General features: G+C 42.0%; 1 protein-coding gene across 1 annotated transcript in view; it reads right to left on the reverse strand.

Moving 5' to 3' along the window:
• The window catches only part of myo3b (myosin IIIB), a 54,483-nt gene that overhangs the window by 6,159 nt on the left and 27,199 nt on the right, over nucleotides 1-21,125 (reverse strand). The window contains exons 23-35 of the mRNA XM_026375749.1: nucleotides 19,820-19,899; nucleotides 19,006-19,026; nucleotides 17,770-17,847; nucleotides 16,852-17,057; nucleotides 13,944-14,055; nucleotides 13,671-13,833; nucleotides 13,167-13,247; nucleotides 11,622-11,718; nucleotides 10,136-10,190; nucleotides 9,123-9,246; nucleotides 1,014-1,114; nucleotides 590-636; nucleotides 28-182 (exon numbers count right to left, since the gene is read on the reverse strand). Coding sequence (XP_026231534.1) covers nucleotides 74-182; nucleotides 590-636; nucleotides 1,014-1,114; nucleotides 9,123-9,246; nucleotides 10,136-10,190; nucleotides 11,622-11,718; nucleotides 13,167-13,247; nucleotides 13,671-13,833; nucleotides 13,944-14,055; nucleotides 16,852-17,057; nucleotides 17,770-17,847; nucleotides 19,006-19,026; nucleotides 19,820-19,899 — 1,274 coding nt within the window. The 3' untranslated portion in view covers nucleotides 28-73. The remainder of the gene's footprint in view (nucleotides 1-27; nucleotides 183-589; nucleotides 637-1,013; nucleotides 1,115-9,122; nucleotides 9,247-10,135; nucleotides 10,191-11,621; nucleotides 11,719-13,166; nucleotides 13,248-13,670; nucleotides 13,834-13,943; nucleotides 14,056-16,851; nucleotides 17,058-17,769; nucleotides 17,848-19,005; nucleotides 19,027-19,819; nucleotides 19,900-21,125) is intronic.

The following is a 21,125-nucleotide window of genomic DNA, read 5'->3' on the forward strand; positions in this document are numbered from 1 at the left end:
TCTACATGTCTGGTGCGTCTGTCTTACCGGTTGACATCGCTGTAAGGCTCAGCTCTGACTGATGAGAGGCCCACTAGAAAGGGCAGGAGGGAGGGGCGGTCGCGTACTCTTCCTCAGGGATCGACTCCACAGTGGACAGTAATTTGTAGTACTCATCTTCTCCATCCAGCACTTTGATTTGACTGTGATGTGAAAGATGAAGAGAAAGTGGTGAGAAGTTACTGGGATACAGTGGTACTGTCCATCCTGAGTTTTCAGGATGGGATAAAACAGACGTTTAGAACAAAAATAATATTTGCAGATGCAGCAATGAGGGATAATATGCAGTGTCCAAAGCATCCTGATCTGAGCCAGGATATAATTCATAGTACAAATACAAGTCAGACCTTCCACAATTAAAATTAGCATGCTGACAAAGCCTTAATGTGTAACCTCCTCTCTAATGACGCAGAGCAACTGCTCATAAAAAGCCTGTTATTTTTGGCTCTCCATTTACATTATAAGAAAACAACTCCATTTCTGGATTCTCCTATTTCACAAAGGGCCTGCTCTGTTTAGAGTTGCTGTAAGTAGGAAAGCAGTTATTTACCCAAGTTTTCTCGGCTTCCTCTTGCTCCCTTGGTAATCCAGAGTTCTCTGAGGAAAGGGCCAAGAGCACACAGTCAAAAGATGAGCAGAGAGTCATTAATTTTTAATTCAAAGTGATTTTGTGTTGAATGCGAGCAGATGCTGATAATATCAGAAGTCACAGCATAATTTTTTCTGATCAAAGGGCTCAAGTGAGTCTGATGAAGCATGCATCTTGCTCAGCTTTGATAAACCACATCAATTATTCACCGTGAAGGCAGACATCCTGACATGAAAGCAACAGATAAAGAGCATAAGCACATGTTCAAGACAAGAGGCAGAGAAGCGTGGGGGTGGGGCTCCAGGGTCTGGCACAGGTAGGTTTAATTGTATTATCATGTGGAACCAAAGTCAGACAAAGGCCTTTATCGGCACTTTGAACTCACATTTAGCTGGTTGTAGTACAGACTGTCTTCGGGGCTGTTGAGCAGCTTGGGCTGCTGGCCCCGCCGGCGAGGAGTCCTCTGCTGCAGCTTCATCACTGGACCTGCAACAGAGGAAAAACGAGGGCGGTGATCCAACCGAGCAAAACAACAACAACAAGCATCAAGATGATACCAACGGTGATGACAGCGGCAGCAAACAGGATGTGCCCTTGACTTTTTAAATCTGCACCGTCGTGTGACAAAGTGGCAGAAACAATTTTAAATTGACTTAAGTGAGATTATGTAATTTCATTGATGAGCTGACTCAATAACGGCTTACGATTACATAAATCCACAGATGTAACCACGTCTAATTATATCTCTGCTCACAGGTGCACAGCAGATGACACTTAAATTTGTTGCAAAACTACAAAGCAAGAGGCAGTGGTGAGACTGTGGTGTGTGTGACACTGAATACACCCCTATTACACTGTTCAAGCATTTTCACTACCTGTGAAAAAAAAACAAACAAACTGGTGAGATCTTCGTGCCAGATACAACAGAAAATTCACAGCACGTGTGCCAGTTACAACAAAAGCCCATCAGCTTTGATCATCTTGACAAATAGTGTGACAGGTTTAAGTGAGTTTCTGCGACAGAAAACACCACCTACTGCAATGAGTAAGCAGAAAGACGTTATCGTTTGCTGACAGCCCTGGGAAAGTTACCATTGTGATTACAGAGTGATGGCATTAAAAAGTGGGGCAACATCAAGAGGCGCTGATAATCTCATTTCATTATTTATTTGTTATTGTAAATATTGCATGGAGGTATTATCTTAACACGTGGACATGAGTTTTTGCCAGAGAGTGAATTAAGCATCCTAATATTTTCAACACATTTGGTTCGAGCAGACGAAACGTTTTCCGTTTGAGTGCATCTAACATCGGTCTCATATATCTTGTAATTGCAGTATTCACTGGTGCTGTTGTGGGAGGCTTGTCTACTGATGCTGACTTTAATGAGCCTTGTGTTCACTTTAAAAGGTGCACTTTTCCCCGCTGAAGACAGTTTTCTGGACTACATGAGCAAACGTGGATTAGCTACACAGGATATTGTTAATTATTTGCCAAAATGTAAGATTAGGGTCAGGTAGCGGCTGCTTACGTGTCGCAACTGGAATTAGTCAAGCTGTCAATGTCACTAATGAAGGAGGTAGAAATCTTCTTCAAGAGCCGCAGCACGCAGTCAGGTGGTGGTCAGAGATGTGCATCATGTAAAAAACAAAATGATACTTGGGATAACTCAGCGTTTTAGGAAACCAACTTGATGACGTTGTGAGAATGAGGAAGCTTGCAGCTCCAGTCAGCAGGTGGTTTAGCTTAGCACAAAGACTGGATACTAGTCAGTTCTAAGGTTAAAATCAGCACCTGTAAAACACACAGATGAATAAAGTACATATTTATTTATTGCCTCCGATCACCCTGCTACCTCCAGTGGAACAAACTGTCTCTAATCCCTTGACCAGAGATCACATTTAACTGGACGACGTCTTCTCTGCTGCTTCTCCTCCAGCGCACGACCAAATCTTTGCCAAGTCCATCTCCATCATTAAATGTTATGTACTGAACAATGAATTATTCATTGCTCCACAGAAAATGTAATCTCACTGACTCCTAACTAAACACAGTGAGCTGTGTGACAACTTGATTATTCAAACATAAGACAATTAGTTCGTTCTTCCACTACAACGCGAGTCTGGGTCTCGAATTTTACAGGTTACAGAAGTGTTTTTAAGGCAGAGACACCTTTACAAGGAAAGCATCTATATTTAATGTCAGATAACGTTTCATCTTCTTTGCCTACGTTTTGGATGAGACAAGAGATTTCTTCATCATCTCCTGCTACCTCGGCTTCTCTACCTTGACTAAAGCTGCATTTGCTTTTTCCATCTTAACACTACTTTGTACTCACTTTGAACAGACCTCATCACATCTCAATCCTATACATCAAAGAGCAGCCCCCCCAACCCTCCACCCCACATCTTTCCCCGGCTTTCTTGATGTTATTCAAACCAGCACAGGTTTACTAAAGTCTCACTTTGTAAATGCCCAGAAAGTTCCTGTCAGTTCTGAGATATTAGCCAACTTTTACCGTGAATCTTATCTGTCCATGCCTCAGAGGTGCTAACAGTCCGTGTGTTACCCCTGAGTATTTGAGGATATCTGGATCATGTAGCTCTAAAAATAGCTGTGAAAGAAACAGCAGCTGGGTGAACTGCGACTAAACAAGTAGCTTGGATTGTTTGCATCGATACCTCTTAGGCTTATATGTTTATTACATTGAGATAAACTATAAACCATGTTGCTGTTTAACTTTGTGGAGCCTGAAGGAGCCGCTGAATTGATGTGGACAACCAGCTCAAATGACTATTTACACATTACATTTTTTTTAAATAATGTTTGTATGTAGGACATTGTTGAGCTAATGATGCAGAAATGGGTTTGATGAACAAATGTTTTATTCCCATGAAATCGCATCAAAGCACTCAATCACAAATAACGAATCCTGACGGCCTTGAACACAGTTTCAAAAAGGAATCGTATTGTTAAATAGTCACAATGTGTTTCTGTGTTTTCAACAAACATATAACAACAACAAATATTAAAAAAGAAATGCACTGACTCAGACTTTATCTACATTAAGCCAGTTAAATGCATCTTTCTGTCTTTTGTTTTGACCCTTCGACTGTAGGACACTGCTGCTGTTCTGTGTAAAGATGTTAAACAGTGCTTATGGACCTACTTAGTGGTTTGGGGAATAACAAAGCCAAAAACATTGTTATATATAAATGATAAAATAACCTGATGAAACAAGTGTTATATATAAACAGATGATGTCCACTGTAGACTTAGACTTAACCGCACCTGTTTGCTTCAGCCCCATCATTGTATCTAAAAGAAAAAATCCATAGTATATAAAGCAATTGCAAAGAACGTGAATCATAATGGCAGTTTTGGTTCAGACAAACACAATTACTGTTTCCTACAATCACTTAAACCTAATCTTTTGATAGCTCCTTCATCCTGCTAGATCTCCTGCTGCAGATCTGCAGTCACAAACATGACACGCAGAGGTTCAACATCTCCATTTACCCGTCCTGACCTGCAGCGATTAGGGCATGTAGCAGATCAGAGGATGGGTCAGGCCTCCCATCTCTGTGCCTCTGTTTGGGAAATCACGGCCATTTGATCCAGGCCAGCCCCAGAGGAATGCTGCTCCTGCAGATATATTACAGGCAGGGAAGCTGCCAAACTGGCTTCTGGCTTCTGAGAGCTGGGCTTGGACATAGGCAGGCAGAGCTGGGAAGAGGTCAGACAGTGCCTCACACCGGGGGTTTGCTAAATGATCGTGGGTAACGTCTGCTGTTTGGGGTGGGGAGGAATAATGGTCGACTGGGAATACAGAGGGAGTGGGTTCATACAATATTGATTTCTCCCTATCAAAAGAAAGCCAAGCAGAGTTTGCTCTTCATGGTGAGAAACTTACATATTGTACATGTTTGCTTCTCGAGATAAAAAGGAGCGAAATTCTTTTTGAGATAGGTATTTCTTTCATTTTCAAAGAGCAGCAGATGACTCGTATCACATCTCTAAATACCACTTTGAAACCCCTTGAAAATCAGAATGCTCCTCAGAAACAACATAAAAGAGCTGCTAAAAGGGATTTTAGTGGAATAAATTAGACATATATCGATTTACTTCCCAAATGCAATCACCTGACTTCTCCCAGACCACAGAGAACCGCTTGGGCTTTGTTTATTCAGATGGAGGGAGCAGAGGCACCAAAAGGCATGGATTATAAGGAAAAATCATCAGCAGGGCCTTTGAAGTCTAAATGAGGCATGTGCAACCCAGGCCCCTCTCTTTACCTCACAACTGCCTCTTCTCTCTCTCTTTCTCTCTCAATCACACACACACACACACACACACACACACACACACACGGGCTACATAAATCCAGACACATGCACTCAAACATGCACACAAACACGGACAATAAGATATCCTACGTTGAAGAGGATTTCCAGAACTTTTCAGGGACTCCTGAGATTTATTACCGCTGTAGTAATTTTGGACATCATACTTAAATGGCAACTCATGTGCTTTGAATTATAAGGCAAACCGCTCAGGTCCTACAGATAATGCTGAAAAAGACTAGTTCCTGCATCTGTTTTCACTAATGCAAGCAGAGGATGTTGTTAATAACAAGCAATTTTTCACACTGAAATCAATCATTTCCCCTGACAGCAGATTTGGAACTTTGAAGACAGAAAGAAATGTTTGCGTGGAAGAAAAATCTCTGAACGTTGTGAAAGTCAATCATTTGTCAGAGACATAGTACATGTCATTTATAAGTGTAAACCTGCAGCAAGAGCAAAAAGTAAATAGTGAGGAGAGAGACAGGAATGACAAGCACACCAGAGCAAACATAGATTAAAAATGCAAACTGTTGACCTTAAGATTTTTCACTCATTATCTTTGAGATTCCCAGTCAAGAGAAAACAATATGGTTTAATTACCGATATAAAGCTGTATTAGGAAACAGCAACAAAAAGTCATGAGGCTTTATGTTTAAATAAACTTTTTTAAACTACTGTACTTCAAATGACTCAATCCACACGTGCGAAATTACAGAGAACTTGGAGTATCATTTCCCACCTTGATTTTACGTCTGAAGAGATTATTCTGTTGGAATTGTGATGATGAGTAGTTTGGAAGTACATCCTGTTAACTACTCCCACTGACATTAAGAGGATTACGTAGGTAGCGTCAGACAGAGGCAACTCCTTCCGTTAAGTTGAGTCTTTCCTATCCCTTCCAAATCTCTGCTGCCGCTACGTCGAGCCTGTAATTTGCCTAAAACTGAAGGCATCCGGTTGAGAAGCGGCAATATGTGGAGACAGACAGATAAATCAGAAGGCTGAGAGACAGCGAGAGGGAGGGAGAGTATTTGTCTAGAGAACATGGAGAGGGTGGATCATTTGTCTGGCAGATGCAAAGTGATACAGCAAAGCGGTATGTGGTGGTTGGGATGGTGGGTTGCAGAGCAGCACCTGGTGGCTGCAAACCTTGTGGGAGGACATGTGGGGAGACATTTCAGAGCTGAGGGAGTGAGAGGAAAAGAAAGTGAGATGTGCTGGTGAGTGTGGGTTTGACCTCAGTGGCCACGTTTCCCATAAGCTCTCCCAGCAGCAGCAGCAGCTGTAAAGTGCAGAGAGGGCTCTGGGTGACAAACTGAATCAATTCTTACTGACTGTGCCATGTTAGGGCACTGAGGGCAAATATTTATAACCAAGGAGTTAACATTAACTTCAACTTTTTTTTCTCTTTCCTCTCCTCGTCTCATCCCGTCAAACGGCCAGGTTAACGATCTTGCGAGGCGCGGAGGTAATTGGTCTGTGTGCTGTGGCTCCACTTTATCACTGTCTCTCTCGTGACATGTATGTTTACCACAACTATAATCTTCAAAAAGCCTGTTAACATAAGTAGCTCAGCTTTCATAAACCATAAAGTCAGCTCTGACTGATCCTTAGCACCATCCTGTTTACCACGCTGAGAAGCATAAGCAGCGCTCTCATCATATCTGCTGCTTGCTACCAAAGGCTTTCTTTCTGCACACGCCTCTGTGATTCATTTCCAAACACATTGTGTTAATATTCAGGCTCAGGAGACAGGTGATGAGAGGTGACATCGTCTCGAGGGTGCAGCTTACACGAGTACACTGTATTTATGAGTAACTTTTTTACTGAGAAAACATGGGAAATCAAAGGTTGATGCTACAGGCGTCAGACCGAGCCTGGAGTACAGGAAGTGCAGCACTGTGGGTATTCTGACCGAAGAGTGAGAACAGTCACCTAACGTATTGTCAGATATCAGTGACACACATCTTTACAAATCATCCGGTCTGCTTTGTTTCATAGATGAGAAAAAATGTCATGCTGAGTAACACCAGCCTTTGTTAAATCATTTGAAACCCAGCGTCCGTCAAACATACACTGAGAGATTCCAGGTCACGCCCCTGTGTTTTGGCATTAATGGGTGCAGGGTGTGCAGTGTGTGTGAGTCTGGAGGGGTGGCGTAATTCAATTTCCATGGCTAATTTTCTGTTTTTCTCCACTGGTGTCCTGAAACTCTCCAGGTTAAGCTCCAGCCCGAGAGAACTGATGCGATCACCAGAGGCGACAGCAGGATGAGACACAGGAAGGAGCCTGGTCTCCAAACATCTGGCAGGGCAAGGCTTCTATGACTCGCTCAACCTCAGGATAAAAAAAAAAAAAAAAAAAAAAAAAGGCCCCTCAGATCTGCAGGGATCAAAGTGTGCCCTGGGTGCCTGAGCCACCGTGGCCTCCCTCAACATATTCAAATGGGGTTTCCTGAAAGAAGTTGGAGCCACAAGCAGGAGGCAGAAAAAAGGGGCGATGATGATGAATACCTGAAAATCTGTGGGCTCACCACAAAATAAAAACACTTAGTGAAGCCTGTGGCGGAAGGGGAAGAGGATTTTTTTCCTGTCCATACAGATTCAGTTTACTTAATAACTCAAATATGTCTCAAAGTGTTGGCTTTCTGCCATTAATGATGCCAATAAGTCTGAACCAGAAAGGTTTTAGGTTGCATTAGGTCACAGGTTCACAACCTGAGGGTCAGGACCCACCCCCAAGATGAATTTCAAGGGTCACAAGATCAGTGTGAAAAATTAAATTTTTGTTTGTAGCTCAGCTCTTATGGACTTGAAAGGCCTGACAAAAAAGTGAGTGCAGTGACAGCATTTACATTTTTACAGCTTCTTTTAAGCATTTTCTGAAATCGGAGTTTGGATGTTTTTCCTAATGATGACTGAATGGTCGCAGAAGGAAAAAGAAAAAATATTTTAGCTTTTCCTGTCAAAACTGGATACTTATTTGGGCCGTGTAAAAACTCGTATCCACACTAAGGCTGTAAGTTGTAAGGAGTGGCTTCAAGTAGACATCACTTTAAAGACACATTTTAAAGAACTGGTGCATTGGGTGGCACACATCATGGTTCAAATGCACAATTTTTAATACAAATACAGCTTTTTCATCATATAAATACTGCATATTTAACACATTTTTAATTAACAGTGATCCTATATGCAAAGGAATGTGATTTCCACACACAAAATATATGTAAAACAGCAAAGACACAATAAAACAATAAAAACAAGATGAGAGTGGATGCTCCAGTGATGCAGGACAAAACACACATTTATCTAAAACGCACCAGCATTCACTGCAATGTTTTCCTCCATAATGACAGTGGCATTGTAAATTCATCAAACACTGCCTGCCTTCAGCAGCAGTGATGCCTGGGAGCGGGGGGTCACCTGTATGCAGCATTACCGAATTAGCCGCTATCTAACCCAGACCTGCTGTGGCGTGCTGACACTAATCCCGGGCCCGCTGGAGAGCTCTGTCTGTGTTACATTATCATGTCTAATCCCCATAATCTCTCAGCCGCGCTGCTAAACGATATTCCACCTCCGTCTCTTACCTCATACCCCTCTAATAACATTAATGAAGGGCCGGGCCCCCATTACCCAGGCTACCCTAGTGGTGGGCTGGGTGACGGCCGTAATCAGAGGCCCCCTGCACAGCCACCCATTCAGCCTTCCAGGCAGCAGGAATTAATGCAATTCATCGCCTGGGGCAAAAAGCAAACCAAACATATGTTCAACAAATCAGGGTTTGTGTATTTTCTTGTCACCGCTACTGTGCAGGTCTATTAGAGTCATTGATGAGATCCTCAGAGAAGGGCTTGCCATGCGGGAGAATGAAAGCATTGAAGTGCTCAAGCCACTTTGAAAGCCCCCCCACTTGCCACGAGACGTTTATGATGAGCTGACCCGGGTTATTAAAATACCGCAGAAATGATCACCCATAATGCTTCTCTCTTTCTGCCATCAACAAAGAATGGCAGCTGAGGATTGGCTGGGATGAAAGGTTGAAAAGGGTCCCGTATTAAAAATGGCACTTTATCCATTAAAGCAGGATTTCTGCTGTCTCTTTGTGTAATTACCTGCACCCGCCAGCTCTGTGCTCAGGCTTACCTTGTTTACACTGCATGTCTCGCAGTCTAGCTGTCTCCCTGCAAGGCTTCGTTACACTGTCTCCTGCTCTGCCTTTGTCTCTCCTGACGTCTTTCACTTGTCTGTCTCGGCTGTCGGGGCCAACCTTGAAAAGAGGAGGCATAAACACACCCAGAAGAGCAATGTCAATGAAAGCACTGGATAAATAGACACAAGTTAAAGCAAGCCCCGTAATGTGTTTTTTTCAATTTAGTCATGTAGATGCTGTATTCATTTATTTACAATTTGGCACTCATATAACTCAAACCCATTAATGTGCTTTGCAATGTTAATCAAATGCTAATGCAATTGCATATTCCCCCTTTACTACCCTGCCTCCTAGCAAACAGCACCACACTGACTTAATTGTGAGGGTAAAAAACAGTGCATACAGACTTTCTCTCATATTTAATTTTATCTTTGAATAAAAGACCTATAGGAAAGTATTAATCTGCTTAACATTTCTAAGTACATCCTCCAAAGGATTTTGCTTTTTTAATCTTACATATGCTCAGCAGAGTTACTGGCAAAAACTGTACATTTTCCTCATTTCATCCTTTCAACATCAAATGGTGAGCAGCAAAAATTGGATCAGACTTCAAAGACTGTGATGTGCTCCAAGTCACGGAGTGGCTCTTCTATTTCACATATTGAATCCGAGCAGGATATCAAAGTGCTACCAAAGAACCTCAGGTCTTTACTAAAAAAGGGGTCTAACATCTGTAGAAAGAGGAGCGCAAAGACAAATCACCTCGGGGAAGAGCGAGCATTTATTCTCAGCCGTGAATTTCCAGCCTTTTGATTCTCTCGTTCGCGTACCACCCTGTCTTCTCCGCTGAGATGGAGGTTGGAACAAGAGAACTCTTTTGTCTCAAGGACTCAAAAAATTCTCAAAGAATAATCTGGGTTAAAGCTGCTTTATAACGGAGCGGTATTTTACATACACCGCTAAAGTCAGGCATTAGAAAAACGCTCATTGATATTCTGTTACTTACATTTCCTCTGTGTGTGTGATCTATATGTGACTCTTTACTCTTTGGGCTGTTAGACCTGTAAAAGCAAGATGCAGAAGTAAAATGAACTATAAGGCAATAAAACAACACAAATCACAAATGTCACGTTACTACATAGTCATGTAAAACAGTTTGGACAGTTACACGTTAGAGTCGAGGATGATTAGTATTTGTCTCTTTATTTAGTGGTAAAAACACGTCTGCTTTATGGTTATGCAATTTGCAAAAATAAATCGAGATATGTTGTGTCTCATTGTGTCATTATTTAAAAAAAAGCAAACAAACAAACACCAGAGAGACAACATCTGCAAACGCAAAGCTGCATGCCAGCTGCAGTCATGCTTCAAGTCTAGAAAAACAAAATCTCATCCAGTTTGGAGTTGGTGATGCAACTGGAGGCTCTGCTGTTTGGATGCAAACACAGAATTGATGCGTGGCAGAGAGGAGGGATATCAAAAGGGAAAAGAACAGCATGTAGGTGAGAACATAGATCTTACAGGAGGAAAATGGGCCAGATCATGTCAAAATAAATCTATATGGATAGATTCCAACACTGATTAAACAGAATTGTTAAGTGGAGGTTTGAAGTTTTTCTCACCAAGGAATATGATTGTAAACATTGAGAGAAAAATCCCTGATGAGTCTCTGCTCAGTTTGAGTATACAACACGCACAACATTTTCTGATGTGTAAATCTAGTATTTTGGAGTTTGAGTCTGGAGAGAGAAGTGTAGCGTTGACCAAAAGTCACCGAACATTTGAACAAGATTTCTGGTACAAGTGAACTGGTTTAAACACACATACTAATATTTGTCAATTATTTAATTTATAGTTTTATTTGTTAGAGTCACTGCACTTAAACTATCCACATATAGCAAACTAATAAAAAACAAAACTATACAGGAATGGTCTCTCTTTTAGATTAATTTTAAGTATGGACTCCTAATTCTAAGATTGGAGCATCTGAGAGGTGTGAGTTGTGGTCCAGAGGAAAACCTAACACGGAGCCACAATACATCTGCCATCAACACCATGTGTGCTGCTGTTTACTCGGTGGCGGCTCTCCTGCTTAGCACATACTTTCTTAATGACTGGCCTGCCCATATGCTGAATAAACACAAAACCCTTGGCTCGTACATCTGGAGACCAGTGCAGCGCCCAACCCCATTTGTGGTCAGACAAGTGTGCTATCTTGGTGGAAAGATATTTATTACGTTCAGAAATCTGAAAGAGGTGGTGTTGAGGGAGGAGCTTTCCCTTCTGCTTGGAACAACAGTACATTAAGCGGCAAAAGGAGCCTGTCTGGCAGGGCTAAAGATGAGTGACAGGTATGTGAGACTTCTTGCTCGATGAGCTGGCGATCGCAATTTTCAATCAGATGGGAAGACTGTAGTCTGCACCACAAACAACTGCAGAAAATATTCTTTCAACAAGAACAGACCATAAAGGAAGGAGATGTCAGTGCTCACCCCTCATACACCTCCTTGGTGGTCTTTCCCCCAGCCTCAGGGTGACATCTGTGCCCTTGAGGTCCATGGTCCCGACGCACCCGATGGCCCCTGTAGGCTGCACAGGATATTAATGTCAGACATGCTTTCACATGGCCGGAAAACCATTTTCGCCTCTCTGTCATCCATCTAAACAGAATATATGTAAGTCCACTGACGCAGTTATCAGGTGGAATTGTTGCAATTAACACAAATTCTAACAATTTTCAAAGCAAAACACTGCATTCGGTTGGAGGATGTGAAACGGGCTAAAGGAAGCTTCCGTATAAGGAAGTGCAGCGAGAAAATGCGTGATTGTTGAGACAACTGAGCTCAGATGGATGGTAAACGGAGCCCGCTGACTTACCCCGTCAACAGGCTTTGTGTTTTCCTTGTAAAATTATATGCACAGGAAAAGAAAGCTCAAGTACATTGTTGAGCCATGGTTCTACTTTGCATGGTCTAATCTGATCGACGGTGAGCATGTCCCCCAGGCCCCGCTGAGATCTGAGAAGCCACCAGGCTCATACATTTGAAAGGCATCTGTTTATTTTCAGAATGCAAATGCAGCCCACCTCAAAGGCTATAAGCTGCAGAGAACACACAATGTGAATGTGCTGGAGTGCTCTGCCGGGGGGCTGAGGCCCACTTATGTCAGGTTCAGGTTCTCCCACCTCCCCCCCCCCTCCCCGAACCCCAGTGGCCACACACAAACATACTTCACTAAAAAGAAAGACAGCAGTGACAGAGAGGCTGTCCTCACACCAAAACCATGTTTACCCATTCTGCAGCATTATTTACAAGTGCTTAAATGGGGGACATTTACACAAGGTGTGCAGGCGACTGAGATGCTCCGAGTGCCAGATGAGGGCAGCCCTTAGGAGCGCCAGGGGGAAACAATGCCAAATCTCCTCCCCTGCCCTCCTCTCTCCTGCCCCTTTTGGCACCCTCCCTGGTCCTCCAGTGTGAGGCTCCAAGTAGGGTGGGGGTGGTGGGACCCGGGAAGGTTAATGTGCCCACTTTGATCTTCGTCAAGGCACACTGAGTAAGAATTAATTTACATTTCAGATGAAAAGGTTGACAGTATAAAAAGGCATCTTGTTTCTGGTATGTGAGAGCTGTGTAATAGGCCAGGAATTTGAGAGAGGAAGTCGTGAGGAAACAGAAGGGATAAGCCCCTCTCTTGCCTTTACTGGGAAAGAGATGAAAGGAAAAAAAGGATCTCAGTATGCACTGTTCTTCTGAAACATGGGGACCAAATGCTGCCCAAACTTTCAAAAGCTTTTCTTTATGCATTATTAATTAATTATTACTGTTTCGTAGGCCACTCATCGAGATCAAAAAGGTGTTTCACAAAGATGTAAGGTTTTCAGGCCTTTATTCCATCTCCTTTTGAAAATATATGAAAAAAAAAAGTGAAAAAGGAAAAAGTGGCCTGAACTTCCAGCAGACACAGGACTAGATGAGAAAATCCAGAGGTCTGCACTTGATGAAGAACTTCACAGGAAAATATACACATTTCTTTACCTGACTGTATGCGAATGGCAGCCTCTTCCCGCTCCCTTTTGACTTGCTTCAGGTTCTGGCGAGCAACATGGCCCCTCCAGGCTAGAGAAAGAGAAAGATTGTGATTGTGATTGTGTGTGTGTGTGTGTGTGTGTGTGTGTGTGTGTGTGTGTGTGTGTGTGTGTGTGTGTGCGTGTGTGTGTACAAAATAGACTGCACATACTACACAAGATCCCACTTCAAAACACTGCTAAACCAGGTGGCAGAGGGATGGATCCCTTTGAACTCTCTGAGGTCTTATTGTCTGCTCTGAAGCATTGCTCTTAACCCTCATAGGTCAAGCTGTGGTTATCAAACTCATCTCTTTTAAGAAGACCTGCTACTGCATAAGTAGAGGTCATTAAAAAAAAAAAAAAAAAAAAAAAAAAGCAGTTTCACCAAAACTCATCTTTTAATTGGATATTTTTTAACAGAAGTTTGAAGAATGCTTTTCCTCATTTTGCACTTTCATTAATACCACTGTACCTGACTGGATGATGACAGCTCCACGGTTCCTCTTGTCCTTTTCTTTACGGTAACGTCGGGCACCTAGCCAGCCTTTGGTGTAAGCTTGCATCACCACCACCCGAGCTATCACCTCCCTCAGCAGCAGGTTCAGCTGCTCCACATGGTAGTACCTCAGAAAAACCTGACAGGACGTTTAACGCAGGTTAAAGTATTTTTACACATATATAGAATACATAAGAGTATAATTTGAATATTTTTTCTTCATTGATAACTTGGTATAATGTTCATTACCTTTGTCATCCCCAACACCCAGCCCTCTAACTTGGCTCGCTCCAGTATGGCAACAGCATTCTCTTTGCTTGTCTCTGGCATCTGGTGAGCTCGAAATGCGAGGTAGTAGTATCTGAGAGAGGAGGCAGGAAAAGAGACAATTAATGATTTGATTCAATGTCGCTACAGAAGTTGAAGTTAAAGAGGTTATCTAATCGTGGTATGAGGAGTACATTTGAAGTGTTTGTTTTTTGTCATTTTGAAATTTACATAAAACTTAATGATGTGCTACAGGGAGGAGATCCATACAACACAAAGACACAGTACTAAAAATACACTGCCCGTCCAAAAAACAAAAGTCACAATAATATTTTATTGGACCACCTTTGATTACAGCACATATTCGCTGAGTTGCAGAGATCTTGTATTGATGATGGGAGAGTTGCCAGATGAATCCTGACTGTGTCATCTTGGAATATGGCCGTGCCATCAGGGAAGAAAAACTCTTGATGTAACTATTTATGTGATAACCTGGTCATTCAGTATATTCAGGTAGTCGGCTGACCTCATTCTTTGGGCACATGAACCTACACCTCACCAACTGCAGCAACCCCAGATCATAGCACTGCCCCCACAGGCTTGTACGGCAGGAATCTCTTCACCTGCCTCTCTTCTTACCCTGATGCTCCCATCACTCTGGAACAGGGTAAATCTGGACTCATCAGACCACATGACCTTCTTCCATTGCTCCAGAGGTCAATATTTATATTATATATAATAGCAAATTGAAGCCTTTTTTACAATTACCCTCACTGACAAGTGGTTTTCTCAAGGCTACACAGCTATTTAGTCCCCAGTTCTTACTTTAGCTATTAAACAGTAGTGACATTACACTAACATACATGACAGACAATCACTGGGCACTTTCTAGCTGAGAGCTGGATGAGACTGATACCACTCTAAATAGAAAGCATTGGACAATAGCCAATTTAGCTTAACTTAGCCTAAAGACTGGACAGAGAGGTGAACAGCGATGGCTCTGTCCAATAAAAACACAGATCTTTCAAGCTCACTATACTGGTGGCAGCTGTTGGCTGAGGTTTAATTTGCTGTACAGATGTATATTCATTCTCTCATCTGATGTGAAACTATTCCTACTTTTATTTTACTATATTTTAAACTATGAAGTTTAGGAAGGACAAGTAGAATAAGTAAAACAAGTGTATGGGTAAATAACCTGATGTAGTGTACTACTATTGTAGATTATAATATTGGATTCCTCACTTCCAGTAGCACAGTTGCTTACGTAACTGATGACAAACACGGCGAGCTACCTCCCCCACCGTTACCTACGTCTTATTCCACACAACTGCTGGAAGCATTATTAGAAGCACCTGCTCAGTCTGAGAAGAAAAACGAGGCAGACGGAGACATGAGTCTTCAACAGAGGCCCATTGTTGGAGCTCTTTTGAATGAGTCGCCGTCTCATATTTCAGTGACCACAGAAGATGCCCATCAGCCTGGGTCTATCAGCGAGTGTGCATCAGCTGAACTGCATGTTTTATCGCTGACATTGTCTGGATCCATGCCCTGATCCACTTGTTGTAGTTTACAAAATACCAGCACAGGACAAAGTGGCTCTAACTGTTTGCTCAGGGACATCAAGGCTCCAAAAGTACTCGTTCATCTCTTGTGTTCTGGCGCTGGTCAAAAAGAACAACAACAAGAAGAAAAAAAACGTCTTTGAACTCCTTTCCCCGCCTCAGTCTACAGCCTTTCATTCTAATTCCTGTTGATACCTGTTATTTCTTTGATGGTAAATACAAAGCACTGCTTGGCAACATCAGACAAGCCTTTGATATGAGAACACAAATTTAAATCAGTTTTCACTAAAGGTGCAGTTTAGCCGTTTGGGTCTGTTTGTACGATTTCGGCCAGGCTCAGGTAGGATGATATGGATTCAAAGCCAAGGGTAAAATGAAGTATGAAGCGGTAATACACCCTAACGTTCACACGCATCCTGCAGCGGAAACATCAGAGCAGGTGACTGATGGTACTTTAATAATCACTCATAAACAGTGGAAGGAAAAGTGGAGGAGGACAAAACCATGTGGCGAGTTTTAGTTCTTCAAAATTAAGCACAAATTTTCAAGCTACCCTAAAGCAGTGAGCGTAAGCAGCCATCTCTGAGTTTTCTTCTCCTACAGGCCACAAGCCCAAGTTAATTAAATTTTATATCATCTTAAAGTCTGCACATTAGCAGTGGCTGGAATATTTTTCAAAGGGAAACTGATCAAACATAAGTTTCCTTGCATTTTCCCACAGAGTCATCTAACTGTGTATTTTTAACCCACGGCTGAGGATGGTTAGGTATAGACTTTTTTAATTTGGGGGGAGGATATGTGAACAAGAGTGTGGAACACTTATTAATGGTTATTAGATCCTGTCCCACATTTTGAAAAACAAAAACACACTTACGTAAAGCCCGCCTAATGATGAAATCTTTTTAATTCTTTTTAAAAATTGTGTTCTAATGCACACCAATGGGACAAAGAGACTACATCTGAGCTTTTCCAGGTCACTGAGTTGAAGAACTAACTCTTTATGAATAGCAAAAGGAAATCCATTAAAATGCATCCCTTATAATCACAGTTCCTCCCTGTTTGAATTTCATCCAATCTCCCAGACTGGAATATCCACCCAGTAAAAGGAGTTGTAGGATTTAGTCTTGCACCATCACTAATGACTGTCAATTAGTCAGCCTCTTGCTCTGCTCAACTTTGTACCCCTGTCTAATTAAGGAACCCGTGTTTTTGTGTGAGGCAGAGCGTAGATCACTTGTTCTGCGCTGTCCCTGGGGTTCTCAGTGTTTGACATGTGTGCGCGTGCTGCAGTGTAGAGGTGCTGCCTGTCTCGACGCCTCTCTTACCTGTTGACAAACTCTTCAAACAGGATGCGGTGGGAGTAGCCTTGTCGGCGGATGTTCACAGTCTCCAGGATCCCTGTGTAGCGCAGCTGCACCATCACCCTCTCCTTGCTGAAGCGCAGCGCCTGCCTGTCATCGTTGGGTTTGATGCAGCGGACAAAGTGAGGCTGGCCCACCACCATCTTGGAGAGCAAGTCCATCAGGGAGTACTGCAGGAACACAATGAGGCACCAGTAAACAGTGGACAGAGAGCAGTTATCATACGAATTCACATTATCAAAGTCTGCTGGTGTTGTAAGTTTAGTTATGATGATTTGCATTTCAAAGAGAATGCAACCTCTTGCAGTCATAGATGTGTTTGTTAACAGAGTACAAGCTGAATAGTAATTGACAGTATTAATCAGTCCCTGCAGAACTGGGCAGAGATTTTTTTTTATCATATTGCACATGTGAACAACTGAATTGGCAAAGAAATTGTGAGACTTTTTTTGTCTTATTTTGCAAACAAATCACCTTATAAACTAGCTCACTCAGTTGTGTATTTATACATGCAGCAGATATAGAGCATTGGCATTTAAAAACTCAGTTTTTCTGTCTTTCTCTTTGTCTCTGGAGCAGCTAAATGCTCCACCAGTTGGCCATTAAAAAATAAATAAATAAAAGGCCAGAGTAATGTTTTTATTTTAAAACATCTGCAGAGCGTTTCATTAACAGGAAATTAAGAAAGCCTCTACTTGTGCCGATGCATTTGTGATTCTTATAATTGGAGTTAAGCTAGTCGACAGGGTAACAGTCTTGTATTCCAATGACTATCCTATTTGGTGTTACAGTTTGTTTAATTCTACAAAAATAGGATTTATATTGAATAAACTGAAGTTTCTGCTTGTTGTGAGATAGTGGAACAACAGGGAAAACACCTACACGGAAATAGGAGGCCACAGTCTGTCTCCTCATATTGGTGGTTTCCTCCGGGTGACGCATCATCTCCATGGTGTCCACCTGAGCAGAAACATTCACAATCAACACGCTGCATTGACAAACAGCTCAGACTCTGGACAGGAGCATCACTGAAAACGCAGCAGTTACAAATGAGATGCTGTTTATTTGCAACCTGACGTCCTTGGTGGGCTCTGTAGAGATAAAGGTATTATTACAGCAGGTCTCCTTCCCCTAAATGGGCCAGTTGGGAATACACAGCTGTACTAACTGTGCCGCCTGTATAACATAGAGCCATAAACACTTAAAGCTAACAATCTAGAGAATAATTCTGCACTGCTGTGGGGCATGGGAAAATTGCAGCACATTCTGAGTAATGAGACTGGCCGTCACCAAGCAGACAGTCATCCTGACGACAACGGATTAACGAGGACACAATATAAGCTTTCTAATGGCCTTCGCAGTTCAAGGCTTCATCAAAATTAATGATGCAAAAGATATTTTATGGTAAGTCTACATAGCAAAGTGCATATCTTAATACTTTATTTCATCCTTACACAGAGAAAGAAAGGTACGGCAAATGCTCTCTGAGTTACACGAACAGAGGAAATGGATACTTTGACACTGTGCTGTTCGGAAAGCAGATCATACAGAAATACAAACCGTTATCTGGGACTCACTTGCACTCTTCTAACAACTGTCACACTGCTTTAATCTGGCTGTACTGGTAACTTCTTGTAAGTGTCACTTTCTGTCAACTTTTCGTCAGCTCTGATTGAGAACACGACGGCATGCATATTACATCAGTCACACAGAATTGTTATTAAGAAGTCCTTTCTTGTTCAAGAATAACTCAGTTATCTGCCTTGTGGTAGTTCAACAAAGTTCGACTGTTCACAGTTTTCCCCCCAAATGATGACCTGTGTTTGTGTCTCATATTATGTGTTTCTCTAACCTAAAAACATACAGACACTTTGTTCACAATATTCAGTACTGTGGCTTCAAATAAAAATGATTTAAATTTTCCAAAACCAGACTGTGATTTGTAATAGAAGAGTGCACATGATTCAAAGTTAGTTAAACATAGTTCAAATTTTAAGTTTTACACTGATGTTGAGCTCATTTCAGGGAGTTATGTGATTTCTGAGATTGTTTGGTATTTGCTTGAAATCTGCTCTATGATTTTGAATCAGAAACTCTGACTATTTTCAGAAGTCTTACCTTCAATAGGTATTTGGGAGACTTTGAGAACAGCGCATGTCGGCGAATAACATGGAAATAGAGGAAGAGAGAAGTGGATAGACAAGAAGTGAAAAGGCTGAAATTCACCTTTAAGAGGATTTCCACTGTAAATCATAATGAGTTTTTGTTCCCATTACACAGACCAAGGAAAAAGTGACTCAGCAATGCACAAATATTAGATCTTCCAGACTTGATTTCTCCGAATACTCAACTTCAAATATAGTAAAACAGATGCAGTGAAATTAAGAGTATGTGTCTAAAAGTGAACTATATTAAGAAACTGGTCAACTGATGCTACCAAGACACAGTGTAGAGTGATATAACAGGGCACTCAGAGAAATTGCATGAAGAAACTCAGTATGAACATGATTAATAGACATTATTATGTGCAAACATTTCCAGTGTGCTCCTTTGAGAGTTGCTACATGAAGAATAACTGTGGAGTAATTTGCTAGTAAAACTATCACGGCCTCTAATTGAAGCACGCAGACACACTGATTGTGAAGAATCTACAAAAGTAAACCTTACATTTTACAATACTTTATTGCCCATTAACAACAAAACAACAACAGTTAGTAAGTCTGAGAAACCATGTTTATGTCAAATGCCAGATGGTGATGCTGCATCACCGCAAGCGAGACAGCAAACATAACAGGGTAGTCAATTAATGTGGCTATGCTTCACAGCGCAGGTTTTTACTGGGCTTCTTATGGTGCGATGCCTGTGAGCAACAAATAAAAAGCAAATATGCCCTCAGATGTGATGATTTGCGCTACAAGAGCACCAGCCTCACCTTGGTACGCCCAGAACTGAGCTGCGGTGGCAGGGATCTGGAGGCTGCGGTGATCCGGGCTCTGGACGTCGCCAGATTTCCTGTTGAAAGCCAAACCATAAGAAATTCAAAAAGAGAACGCATCAGGCAAGACTGTATGAGCTGATGTATGAAATAAAGGGATAACATCATTATTGAGAGGGAACTAGCAAACAGCCACAATCACTTTGGGGTGATCTTCTTTTTCAACATGTAAGATAGAATAAAATCGAAGTGAACAACTGCACTACAGTATTAACAGTAGTGTTTACAGTGCAGCAGAGTCTAAAAGACAGTTCAGAAAGAGCTCAATCTGAGATGAATCCCATGGACTCAGGAGTGCAGCTGCGTGCACAGCAGTCCAACAGCCCCACACACAGCGGAAAGGATATGAACATAGCATATGCAAGACAGTCTGAACATTTCAAAGTTTCTGCACAAGATGTCCAAATGTTTTCTCTGGCTATATCTTCAGAGGCTAAACTGTGATTAATAGCAGTGAAAGAAGCCTTTGAAGCAGGATTGGTGACATCAAAGTCCTAATCCATGGGTGGCAGGATTTTTATAATGAGTGGGAAGTATCTTAACACATTTCAAAGGGTTTACTCCATGAATAAACAATAGCTGCACAGATGTGCCACACACACCTTTAGAAAAATACGTCTGCAGACACAGGAGGCAGCATTACCCAAGCAGCCGTGGATGGCAACGAGGAAAACCTTTGTAAGTTTCTTAAGATAAAGCGAAGTGACAGGCCGGCAATTGTTCTAGATTTTCTACCGCACACAGACGAACTTCTGAAATGCAAATATGTAGTCAGCTTCTGCTATATAATTTCAATACTCACATCAGTTTTTAAGAACAGTCTGACAACGAGCCAAAAACTTAAACACTGGATCAGAGCGTGTCTTTCTCAGCGGACTACGCAGTGTGAGTGTGTATTAGAAGCATCAATCACACGCTGCAGAGCTCGAAATCAAAAGTTATGATGGATTCATTAAGAACCAGACCACTTCTAACTTTAGACAAAGAATGTCACATCGGTGCCAAAGGTTTTCCAGCGAGCCAGAGCGATGTGGTGTCTCATGGGATACACGCATGCATGGACACACACACACACACGGACAAACACACACAGGCACCCACATGAATGTACACACACAAGCACACACACACACACACAGACACACACACACACACAAACACACACACACACACACAGCTGAAGTCAAAACAACCCAAAACATATGATGTGAGAGCACTTCAAAAGAGTCTTTTAAGCTAGTAG

The sequence above is a fragment of the Anabas testudineus genome, chromosome 21 (genome assembly GCF_900324465.2).
Source record: "Anabas testudineus chromosome 21, fAnaTes1.2, whole genome shotgun sequence".
In the NCBI taxonomy this organism is placed as follows: domain Eukaryota; kingdom Metazoa; phylum Chordata; class Actinopteri; order Anabantiformes; family Anabantidae; genus Anabas; species Anabas testudineus.